Source organism: Perca flavescens, chromosome 9 (assembly GCF_004354835.1).
Source record: "Perca flavescens isolate YP-PL-M2 chromosome 9, PFLA_1.0, whole genome shotgun sequence".
Classification (NCBI taxonomy): Eukaryota; Metazoa; Chordata; class Actinopteri; order Perciformes; family Percidae; genus Perca; species Perca flavescens.
This window is the reverse complement of record NC_041339.1, coordinates 30,421,242-30,434,183: the sequence shown is the minus strand read 5'-3', so window position 1 is coordinate 30,434,183 and position 12,942 is coordinate 30,421,242. Positions and strand designations below refer to the sequence as shown.

Sequence of the window (12,942 nt, the reverse complement as noted above, 5' to 3'; positions counted from 1 at the left end):
TTCCCTTTATTCTAGAGTGACAGTGGATAGACAGGAAAGGGGGAGAGAGATGGGGGAATGACACGCAACAAAGGGCAGCAGGCCGGATTCAAACCTGCGCCACTGCAGGACTCAGCCTACATGGGGCGCACTCTATCTGATCTCTGTACTGTATGTAGAAAACGCTACACAGATATCGTCCTGTAAGTTCAGAGTAGGGGTGTAGATATTTATACACTTGAGTATCACACAATTATGTTTTGTGATGCTGTATTGATTCTCAAAATCACTTTTTTATTTTTTTATTTATAGTTTATCTGCATATATTCGTAGCACACAGTGGTTGATTTAGTTTGTTTTAAAACTCCGACCACTACATAGCAGTGTTGTAATGTATCTTCAGGTGTGTTCTTTGAACTATGACAGTGGTCCTAAAATTGGATTTAATAAAATCGCAATATATATATCGCAATGCTTACAGTATCGCAATATATTTAATTGTAAACCCTGTATCACGATACGTATCGTATCACCAGATTCTTGCCAATACACAGCCCTAGTACAGAGGGGGGTTGTTTTCATGGTGGAATGTACTTCTGTATGTTCTTGATGAAATGTGCCTGTTATATGGAGCTGGTTATTGTATGTCAGTACCTGCCCTACACGTGTTTGCGTAATCATTTTTGTAGTGCTCTGATGCATTTCACCAAACAAACCTTTATCAGACTAAAGAATACAACTTTTTACAGGCTGTCTGGCTTTCTTTAGCTGTTTTATTTTTGAGCAAACACAGTACAAGATTCTAATGATTATCGACATCCTTGTTGATGATGATAGTGCAAGAGATGGAAATGATAATTGTTTAGTTCATTTAATCTAATGTCATAATTAAACATTTATCTAAACTATTTAAACTATTTGAGGGTATTTGACAAACAAAACAGGAACAAAATGTCCAAACACACAGTAGACATTTAGAAGCATGAATCTACAGAGTGTAACGTTATAGCATGCTAACATTTGTTAATTATCACAAAGTATAAAGCTGAGGCTGATGGGAATGTCATTAGTTTTGCAGGTATTTGATAAATAAATTAAATAAATAAACCAAATTATTGAGACAGATTTAATCTTTGACCCAATGATTATGTACGATGAACTGGGATCACCAACGTTAATCCAATTTATCCTAAAGGGGACATTTATGTCTGTACCAGATTTCTTGGCAATCCATCCAACATTTGTTGAGATTTTTTACTCAAAACCACAAATGTCAACCTTCATGGTGACACCAGAGGAAAAGTGACTAGGATTCCTCCTCTGGAGACCATGAATTTCCATCCTTAGAGCCACGCTGTTGGCATGGCTGAAAAATACTACTTTTAGATTGAAATCTGTTTCTGTTTTGCCTGATCTTATTTATCTATTAACAATAACATTCAACTAGAAGTCCAGGCTTGTTAAACAGCCAACCATAACTGAAGAGCATTGTGGCTTTTCCAACGGAAACTTTCTGTATCTGCATTGTTTAAACTGTTTATGTTGCATTCTTCGTTAATGGGATGCCGGTGAAGTGTGTTGTTCTGTAAATATCTGACAGCTGTGTCTGCGTGTCTTTGGTTCCTGAACAAACTGACCAACCAGCTCCCTTCTGGTGGTCAGCAGTTTTAGTATCTTTAAAGCTCTAATCCTTTACAGTGTCTGTCCAGAACTTTTCAGAGTCTGACCATGTCCAGCAGATAAAATGCTTACATAATGGACATGTATGTCCACACTAGCATTTCCAAGTCTTACTTTTTTTTTTTTTTGTGTTGTCGTCCACATCAAAACTTGTAAAGCAACATCAAAGCAGGGCATTGAATCATCTGGTAGAGTAGGACAGTCACAGGCCGGTTACTTTTTCAATAGCCAAACTTAAAATGTTGTTGTTGGCATTGACGTATTTGACTGTTGTCAGACAAGTACAGTAAAAAATAATATAAAATAGGATTTTTATTATGGTGTTGTGCTATAGTTTTTATTTTGTATTTTTACTGTACTTACTGTCTGTCTTGTCTGTGCAAGCATACGCAATCATTTATCCTGTCTACAATTAAACATGAGGCAATGTTTTCCAGATTTTTGTTTTGAGAAACGCTCTGTTGAGACAATCACTGGCTTATTTTGGAGAAGAAAGGATGGGTTTTAAATTTAGTTAGCTGGCGCATTATTTCATCAAAATCAAAAACAACATTCATCAACTGACGTTACTTATTTAGTTGTAATAACCACTATAATAAAAACAATATGTTGATATATGTTGTGACATATATTATAATACAATTAGAAATGTACTCTTACTGTAGGTGATATTATTGTGTGTTCTGGAAAATTGAGTATTAGACTAATGTTAATATTGTGGTATTTCCCTGCTCCTGTATTTCTATTGATGTTGTTATGGCCAATAGATCTAAGTTGAAGTTAATTAATCTGTGGAGCCAGACAGTTTTTTGACCAATATAATGATGCCTATCTTGCAATGCTTTTACACATACGTTAGGTCAGAAAAGAGTGGTTCTACAATAACATCACCTTTTAATGCTCCAAATCTAGATTTTCATACTCAGTATCTGTTGATAAATTGTTTGCAGATCAACTTAGAACTTCCCTCAGAAAAACAAATACTGACCAACCTTTAAAATGAGACATTTCAGTGCAGGAGGGATGTGTGAGCATTAGGGAGCATGTCCTGAAAACCAGACTTAAACTCAGTATTGAACATACTCTGTGTTGGTATGAAACTTAACAGGGATCAAGCATGCACATCAAATCAAAACAGCCATTCAATAATGTTACTATTTCAACTCAAGGGCAAGTATAGCAGTGTGCATAAATGAATGAATGAATGAATGAATGTATGTGTGATAATGTTTGAGCGTGTGGCATGATTGACAGTCGGTTTGCTGACACACACACACACACATACACACACACACACACCACCTTTTACTGATTGTGTCTAAGTCTGTATCACACACACACACACACACACACACACACACACACACACACACACACACACACACTCACTACTATGCAGATACACAAAGGGAGCCTACAGTGAATCTCCCATCAGGCCGAGATGTGAGAGTGTGTGTGTGTGTGTGTGTGTGTGTGTGTGTGTGTGTGTGTGTGTGTGTGTGTGTGTGTGTGTGTGTGTGTGTGTGTGTGTGTGTGTGTGTGTGTGTGTGTTTCAATGTAAAATGCATTAGCATTCAGTGATGATGCTGGTGTTTCTAAAGGCTCTCATGGTGCCACTGGACTCATGCTTTCACATTCAGCCTCTGTGGATGGGTTTATAATTAAAAGTGCACCATCTCTCTAACAAGAGTAGGATAGTCTATATGGCACAGATTGATCAGATAAAGAACCAAATTCATATTTCTTTACTGCTTAGCCTATTCACTCTGAGAGCACTGATCCTCCTGTGTGCTTGTCTCTGAGTCTTTAAATCTTCCTCTGGTGCTGATTTTGCTGCTTTTCCTCTCCTTCACTCAACCTGTCTAACTGACTACTAGCTGGTCGTTTCTGTAGTGTTTCTGCAGTGCCCTTCTAAAGACCTTTCAGCAGCTCTGTGTCTTTGCATTGGTTGATGTTAATATAGTTCCCTTATAAGCTTAATATTTATGAGTATTTATACACAGTGTCCACAGACTTTTTTGTTCAGCCATCATGGATATTGCTGCTGAAAACTACTAAATTCTAGAAATGTTATGCATCAGTTAGTCTGTATGCGAGTAGATTTTAGAGTGGCAAAATGCTGCGAGGCTATGCAACAAAAGAAAAAGATTTTTCTGAACTGATGGAAATTCAGAAAAATGGGCATTTATTTATGAAAATAATACAGATTAATTGTTTTTTAAAAGCTGTTTCAAACCCATTTTTACTGTTGATGGTGTCAAGGAGCTGAATAACTGAAAAGACTATTCATATTGCATTATTATATTTTTGGGCTTTGCAATGACATGGAAAGGAACAGATTTAGATTGAATGCATGTGAGAGGGTTTGTGCTCTTAAATACAGGCTTTTTAAGAAGTAAACTGTTCTGTATCACAGGAAAGAAAACTTGCCGGCACACTGACAAAAAGATGCCAATGATGATGGCGCAATGACCGAAACCTTTTTGTCACCTTTGGCACACATAATAAATATATCTGTGGAGCCATATATATATATATATATATATATATATATATATATATATATATATATATATAGAGAGAGAGAGAGAGAGAGAGAGAGAGAGAGAGAGAGAGAGAGAGAGGGTAACAATCCCAAAATTATTTTTTGTGTGATGCAGACTGTTGTAAAATGTGAGGCTTTGTTCTTGATCTTAATCAACTGTGTGTGTGTGTGTGTGTGTGTGTGTGTGTGTGAGAGAGAGAGAGAGAGAGAGTTGGAATGGGATTCTTTGCTCTCTTGTCCTCACCTTTCCTGTCCTCCATTATTCCCCTTTTATCCCCTCTCTCCTCCCTGCCCTTCTCTCCTTCCCTCTATTCACTTCTCTCTCTTCTTCACCCCTCATCTAGTGGCCCTATCTTCTCCTACTGCATCCACCCCCCTCCACCCCTATGATAGACAGGGTGTCCTCACCTTGTAACGATCAGTGACATCCAATATGTTTGGCTTGGGATCATCCCCTGTGTGTCCATTGTGCTTTTTGTTAAACGCTTTATTGATTAGCCATGAGTTAATTACAAATTACATCAACCGTGGGCAGACTGAGGTGGCTTGTACATGGCTGCAGGATCCATCCTGGAGGAGCTAATGCATGTTGACTGCACACACCTGCAGGCTTGCATCTCAACATCAGCAAGTTACATTAGGCTACCTGATTCTCCCCATTAACATCCATGCATTTATGACATTTGACAGAGTCTTATCAACACTTTAAGGGCATGCAATATTTTCTGGGCCATTGTAGTGAAAAAGGGTAGAATTAGATACAGGAGGTTTCTGCAAGACACCAAGGGTATGCCCCCTGAATACTTAATTCTATCAAGCACAACTTGACTCACCCTATGCTAAATTATGAGACTGTGCCAAATCCACAGCAGACCTTTGGAGACTAATGTATTCTGGATTTAAGCTCCATTGTAAAATCCACAACAGCCTGCACCTGACTCTGCTGCAGCCCCCCAAAACAACCTCTCACCTCTGACTTTTGTACAAAGTTAAGGAATGTAAATAATAGGCTAATAATTACAATAGCCTAATAATAATAATAATAATAATAATAATAATAATAATAATAATAATAATAGTAACAACAATAATAAGAATAAGAATAAGAATCGTTGCAACCTGCAACAGCATGCACTTTTTCGAGCCTTTTTCCTTTTCATGCCGTGTCAGTTTCTCTTTGACATTGCCGTGTACTTTGTGCAAAAGGAAAACGGAGCGAAAAAAAAATCTTTATCAAATCCCCATTCTGAGGCTTTCAATAAGGCAGGCCATTACCTCACTGGCGCTTTTGTTCGGCCTATACAAGAGAGAACAAAATGGTTATTCAGGAGGACGCTTTAGATTTTTATTGTGGGCTCGCTATTCACAAAGAGCACCGTTATTGTATTAAAAAGAACCATCTGTGGCAGAAACAATGACTTCAAATTATCTGTGAATACCCAGTGAACAAAATATAAAGCTTTTTCCTGCTCATTATGTGGGCTAAGCTAGGGGGTGGAAGATAGGAGAGGAGAGGCATAGACTTTGCTATAACTGACTTTTGTTGTTCTTGCTTGCATTCTTCTCCTTTTTAAATCGGCCCCCTTTTCACATTGTGTGTCGCCATAAACGGCTTTTCTTGTTGCAGGGCTAGCGGAAAGAAGACAGCGGAGCTCCAGACAGACAGCGGGGCTTCACGGGGCTGCACGCCGGACAAAGCGAGCCGGCTGCCGGATAGAAACCGCGCGGACTACCGGGGTTGGGGGAAACACGCTGAGGGTGCCGGTTGGACGTTTCTCGGCCGGCGTTGGGAGCTCTGTCCCGGACAAGTTGAGGCTTCCTCGGGGAAGCGAGATAAAGATATGGAGGAGGTTGAGCGATATGGCATCTTGTTTAATTTCTGCCAATCAAGACGAGAGGAAGACGACTCCCAAACTGGCAGTAAGTTGTAGTGCGGTGGAGAGGAGAAGCCTCGTGTGTGTGTATGTGTGTGTTTGTGTCGGTGTGTATGTTAGTGTGTGTTTGAGGGTGTGTGTAAAACATGCAGTGTTGTGGAATGACACCGCATGGCATCATGAGCTTGACTGACTCCCTGAGTTGTTGTTGGCCGGTTGAGTTCTCAGCTCTCAACAAACACACACACACACACACACACACACACACACACACACAGAGATCATCAGCAGACACAACAGTTTATGGTCATCAACTTTCACATTTGTTTCTTTAATGTTAATTTAATTCCATTCATATGCTTTCCTTTTTTAGTTTTTATTTTCAACAATATTAAATAGGCTACAACACAAGGTTTGAATTACAATTCAAGCAAAACGACCTGAGTTTTTTTACTTATTATTACGTATTTACTGTTGTTTTTACTCTGACGCATACCATGTTTTAAATGTTATTCTCACTTTATTTTTTTACTATTCTCACTTTATATTTTAATGCATTAAGCCTAAAATGTTGAATGACATCTTGTCAAATTTACATCCTGATAGACCTTTTTTCTCTTTATGCTTTTATCACATTTATTAAATTTATTTTACTTTATTATCGCACTAAATTACTTAAATACTTGTCCAAATCTATTTCGGAAAGAAATACAATGTAACATTAGCCAATGAGAAACCATAACTTGATCATCTGACTCATTACTGTCTACAAAAACTGACTTCAATTTTATTCCTCCATTTATCTGGAAGAAAAATTGTATATATAAGCCTATTCTATGTTTCGACAGTTATGTCCAGGACTTATTAATGTTTTCATAAAGTATTTTCTCGGCTGCGTCTCCAGCCCCTGTTACGGCCCCTAGTGGCAAGAAAAGACCATTTTATTTCCATTTCACCTGTAATCTGTTGTCATTTGCCATATGCAATGATCATTTTGTTTTCCTTTTAACATAATTAATCATTTTACAGATTTTGGCGTGTGTAGGCTATATTTGCACTTTATTGAGATGCATTGACACGTGAAATCAGAAATTGTATTTTGCATAATGTTACTTAGTTCAAACACGACGTCCTTCCTGCACGGCTCTTAGAATAATTTTTGCACTTACAGTACATTGTTGCTCTTTTTTTTCTCGCTTGTTTTTGCCGTGATCCTATCACCTGAATTTGTGCAACCACAAAACAGTATTTTGATATCCCAGCGTGCTGCTCCCTTTATTTGCTGTATCCATCCCAACCTGGTGGAGCAGGGGGCTTACAAGTGGTTCGAGGGAGCCGCCCCGCCAGTTTCTCCTGGTTTTTGTCAAACAACGGCTTTAATTCAGGGTGATTGTGGATGCAGGGCCATTCCCGGCTGGATGGGGCCTGCTTTCAGAGAGCTGCAGGACCCCGCTGTTCCTTTATTATCATAAGCAGATTAGAGGTAGCGGGGAACACACTCAGATGCAGATAGCAGCCGAGCGGCCCATTTCAACCTTGCATTATAATGGCCCGAGCTGCATGTGTCGCCTCTCGCAGCCTATTAAGCACAAGATGAATCTTATGTAAGGTTGCCGGTGCCGGCATAATGAGAGCACGGGGGCTCCGCTGCTCCATTTATTATCAAATGACTAAAACAAAATAATAAGGCTTGATCTATTCACTTTCAATTATGATTTAATCTAAAGACACGTATTTAAATTAAATTATTCCAGGTGTACGTACTTGATCTATGTTTAATTATTGGGGTTGTCTGGCATGCAGACTCAGACAGGCTGTGCTGTGATTGAATACCTCTTTTGCGTTTCAGTTCCATTAGTTGTCGTGTGATACATTTATTTTAAAGAACACGTTATATATAGGCTATACATATATATATATATATATATATATATATATATATATATATATATATATATATATATATATATATATATATATATATATATATATATATATATATTTAAAGAACTTCTACAAACAGCCACCGTCTATTCCTTCTCTCTACAGTAGCCTACTTTGAGAAAACCCAGTCTAGGCTTTTGGAGTTGCTTGTAGTTCCCCCTCTGTCCAGTAGGCGGCACTGGTGTCACGCAGCAGGACGCCTTGTCTTTGGATGGAGATTCAGGAAAATAAGCAAAACAAGTGGCACCAACACTGCCAAAAATCCCCCCCCAAAAAAACTTCAGTTGTTTTGAACGTTAAATCTTTATGAGTGAATTATTTCGCTTTAAATGCGATCATGCTGGTTTGATCTGATAATAATCGCAGTCTGGTCGGTTTGATCCAGAATAAAGTGAAGCAGGTGGAGGCCGCTTTTTGATTCACACTAATTGGCTGACACGCTTGTTCAGGCTTATATGAATGAGCGGTGCCTTTTGTGTAAACACACTTTAGCTTAAAATATTCCTCACCTTTATTTCTCCTCCCCTCGTGTCCCCGGTAGGCCGCCCCCCCACCACCACCCCACCACTACAAAGCCCCAACAACAACAGCAGCACTGTGGCAGTGGAAGTGGAGTGGAGTTTGGTCTTTGTCCGGACAGATGTAGCGACAACATCCCAAACAAAAAACGCTTATTTGTGCTGAGATGAGCCCGTCTGCCTTCTGTGTGTTGGCATTCAACTTCACTAAACAAAAGGACTGGGGGAAACATCTTGGATTACCTTACCTCCCTTCGTCCTTCCTTACGTTAAAAACCAGCCGTGCACACACACACACACACACATTCACACACACCACCGCTACTCAGTGCTTCGAGTTAACTAACAAAGTTTATTTAAGGGTTGTCATGTTATTGGGGCCGTAAGTGGGGGCATTAGGGACTTTTTGATTTTGAACAGCAGTGTCACGGGCCGGGGACTTAATGTGAGAACAATGCTGTTGAAGTTAAGATGATACTGACACCATTAATGTCAACATTTGATACATTTATGTAGGCTAACACTTTTTCTTTTAATTATGGGCTATGCCACACTTTGGATTTGTTGAAATAAGAAATCGGCCTAAAACCAAAGATGATAATCGACTTATTTCACCCATTAGAAATTCTTAGACATATTTTTACTTTACATTTTCTACTATAAGTTTTTAGTCCTATTTTACTCATAAAGTTTGCAAAACGACACTGTCTAATTTCTAAACAGCCAGCAAGCTTTTGCAACTTCCTTTCCTCTATAATATTCGAAAATGATTATAAAGTGCCACCACGTAGGCTATATATTCCCAGAGAAATAGCTCCATTAGCCTGGAAATAGTAAATATGTACTTTATATTGGCTCATATGGGCAGCCTGAGTGTGCGTGTGTCTCGGGGCAGAGCAGACCCCGCCCATTTATGCTAATTATTGCCTCCCATTGGTGTGTCAGGGGAGCAGGCCGGCTCTGATTGGCCAGGTCGAAGCCATTTATTTGCTGACAGCCCCGTCACATGAATGGTTGTCTATTAACTTGTTCAAAAACTATCTGGAGTTGTCAAGGCTCAGGCGGACAGAGGCGAAAAAGTAGTTTGTTGATGCTTTTTCGGAGAAGCGACTGGAGAAGTTTTGTGGACACAACATAGCAGGGACCTATTGGGACAAGGCTCTTTGTCACTCATACTCACACACGAGCTCTGACACACACTCACCGAGAGGAAGAGAGAGAGAGAGTGTGTGGAGACGCGGCTTGGTGCTGGTTGTTTTTGTCCAGAGAAAAAGTTGCAGAGAGAAATCGACAGGTAACTCTTAGCAGCAGCAGCCTGCGCTCCTCACTGTCCTCTCTTTGGCTTGTGGAGTTTGTCTCTGTGTTTTCTTTGTTTTCCTCTGCTCGGGAGCTCCAACTAAAAGCTGTTCCTGATGTATAACATGATGGAGACTGAACTGAAGCCCCCAGCTCCCCAGACCAACACGGGGGGCTCGGGCAACACCAACACGTCTGGCACCGGCCCCAACCAGAAAAACAGTCCGGAGCGGGTCAAGAGACCCATGAACGCGTTCATGGTGTGGTCCCGGGGCCAGAGGAGGAAGATGGCCCAAGAAAATCCCAAAATGCACAATTCGGAGATAAGCAAGAGACTGGGCGCAGAGTGGAAACTTCTGTCGGAAAGCGAGAAGAGACCTTTCATCGACGAAGCCAAGAGGCTCCGGGCCCTGCACATGAAGGAGCATCCGGATTACAAATACCGGCCCCGGCGGAAAACCAAGACCCTCATGAAGAAGGACAAGTACACCTTGCCCGGCGGGCTGCTGTCTCCCGGAGGGAACGGGATGGGAGCTGGGGTCGGGGTGGGGGCCGGGCTGGGCGGTGGGGTGAACCAGCGGATGGACAGCTACGCGGCGCACATGAACGGCTGGACCAACGGTGGCTACGGCATGATGCAAGACCAGCTGAGCTACCAGCACCCGGGGCTGAACGCGCACAACCCGAGCCAGATGCAGACCATGCACCGCTACGACATGAGCGCCCTGCAGTACAACAGCATGACCAGCTCCCAAAGCTACATGAACGGCTCCCCGACATACTCCATGTCCTATTCCCAGCAAACCACGCCGGGGATGACCGCCCTGGGCTCCATGGGGCCCTCCTCGGTGGTGAAGTCCGAGTCCAGCAGCTCCAGCCCGCCCGTCGTCACCTCGTCTTCCCACCGGGCCGGGCCGGGCTGCCAAAGCGGAGATCTGAGAGACATGATCAGCATGTACCTGCCCGGGGCGGAGGTCAGCGATCAGACCGCCCAGACCCGGCTACACATGTCCGGGCACTACCAGAGCACCGTGCCTGGGACGACGATCAACGGCACGCTGCCGTTAACACACATGTAAGAGACACAAAGCAGAGAGAGAGGTAGAGAGAGAGAGAGAGAGAGAGAGCGAGAGAGAAAAAAAAGAACTTTTATAAGAGAAACTGTGGACTATTAACGTTGGACTATTTTTGTACAGAAAAATTTCGGGGTGGGAAAAGTTGTATAGAAGTCTCCAGGAAAAAGGACACACGACTCTTTTTTTTTTTTTTCATTTTATTCTAAGGAAGCTCTAGAGGAACGGTAGGAGATCCCCTCTTCACTGGTGGATGAAGTTTGGAAGACTAGAAAGTGGGAGTCGCAATCAAATGTTTTATTATTGCAATCACCTTTTGTACAGTATTTATCAAAGAAACATTACAATCAGATGAAATTGTTTGTTAAACTGCAAGAGGTTGCATTTTTCTTTTTCTTTTTTATATAAGGCAACGCCAGTTCTGCAGAAAAATATTAAAAGTGAAGATGGCAGAACTGGAATTATGTGGAAAGAAAAGGGACATAAAAACGAAGCAGGTAATACTGTTTCTTTTCTCCATTTAAGGTCAATATTACTAAACATTTTAATTTCTTTAAAAAAGTTAAGACACTTTTTGTTCTCATACAGCTTAAAATATAGGTTGTTAATTTATATTTCCGTCTCCCACTTTTCATCTGTTAGAGGTATGACGCTTGTGCTCTTTATTTTCTAATTGATTTGTACAATTTCTGTATATTTACTGTGATATTTTAAGTTTTTATTTCGAAATTCATTTCCGTAGTTGTATTTTAAAAATTGTGGCCTGCAGTACGCAGAAGCCAACCACTCCATGTATATATATACCGGAACTAATACCATCCTTATAACAGTTACAATTTCAGCTGAGTATATTTTTTTTCAATATGCAGTTTGAAATGAATAAATTTTGGAAATTTGGATACTTGAAATTGTTTTGAGTTTTGATTTTATTTCTCTGTCATTTTGTGTGCAGGTTAAATTGTCATCTGTCTGTTGAGCTGTTCTGTCTTTTCTTCTGATGTTATTTACTGTAAATGTAACACTGACTTTTTACATCTTTATGCATATAAATATTAGACATCAGCTAACACAAATAACAGTTTTTTTGCTTCTTTTGAAAAATCCCCTGATCCAATAACACAGCTTGTGCGTCGTGGTTTCTATTTTCGAGTGCCTGCGGACGGTTCCTTCAAGCCAAAGTTTGTTGCCTGTTTCCTAAAAAGGGGGAAGATTTTTCCACCAACATCCCCAAACTGTCATTTCTCCTCTTCTATTATAAAAAAAAAATAAAAATCACCAATAAGCTGCTGTTGAGGCCCAAGCTGCATTTTAGAATGTCTTTCCATTTTAATTAGCCTAATTTAATACTGCATAATATACATTATTTTGTAGACCTGTTGGTATTGTTGGCCAGTTTTTGAATGGGACAGGAGACTGAGGGAAGAATAATTACATATCTTGTTCATAAACCAGATGTATTTCCTCCTTCGCAGTTAATATAGGTTTGTGTTAACCGACAGGAGGATTTCTCTCACTGGTGGATTTTAATTTCCTAATGGCACTTGACTGTGACACCAGCATATGTGGATATTTATGAGTATTTACAACAACCTAATCCCATGAGCTCAGTCTTTTTTGTCATGTTGTAACGGTTCCTCGTGATGTTTGGTTTAACTAATAAGGTGTGCTACTTTTTGGACGCTTTTCTTCAAATCATGAAGCTGCAGCTTATCAGCCTAAATGTTCAATTAGGTCTAAATTGAAGGTGAGCCCTCTTGAAAAGAGCCAGGCGAGCGGGACCAGCCGGGATGCCCTTTCTCCCGCGATGTAATGGCTCTATATAAAGTCTCGGATGTGGCCATTTTAATTTAATGTTTAATCAAACGGTCCCTGCTGTTTTCCGTTAACCACGGTTCTCACGGTTCAAGCTCTCCGGTGACTCCACACCACCACCACCACCACCACCGCCTCACGGAACCGGTTCCAAAATGTTCCCATGCATCTCTCTGCCAGCAGGCTGATCCCCCCCTCCTTATAATATTAATCCTTATGAT

The 12,942-nt window shown here is 40.6% G+C and overlaps 2 protein-coding genes across 5 annotated transcripts in view; both read left to right on the top strand.

Moving 5' to 3' along the window:
- LOC114561375 (uncharacterized) overlaps positions 1–12,942 on the top strand; it is a 170,977-nt gene that overhangs the window by 117,932 nt on the left and 40,103 nt on the right. For 3 of the 4 annotated variants that reach the window (XR_003693345.1, XR_003693347.1, XR_003693346.1), the window contains one exon: positions 5,832–6,124. Coding sequence is in view for 1 of the 4 variants with exons in the window: in XM_028587381.1 (XP_028443182.1) it covers positions 5,832–6,124; positions 8,564–8,668 (398 nt within the window). In the remaining 3 variants the exon portion in view is untranslated. Of the gene's footprint in view, positions 1–5,831; positions 6,125–8,563; positions 8,803–12,942 lie in introns of those variants that run through there. The other variant, XM_028587381.1, reaches the window with a different exon arrangement.
- On the top strand, positions 8,803–11,810 carry sox2 (SRY-box transcription factor 2). The gene has a single exon (XM_028587380.1). It carries the CDS (start codon positions 9,953–9,955, stop codon positions 10,913–10,915), a length of 963 nt encoding a protein of 320 aa, XP_028443181.1. The 5' UTR covers positions 8,803–9,952; the 3' UTR covers positions 10,916–11,810.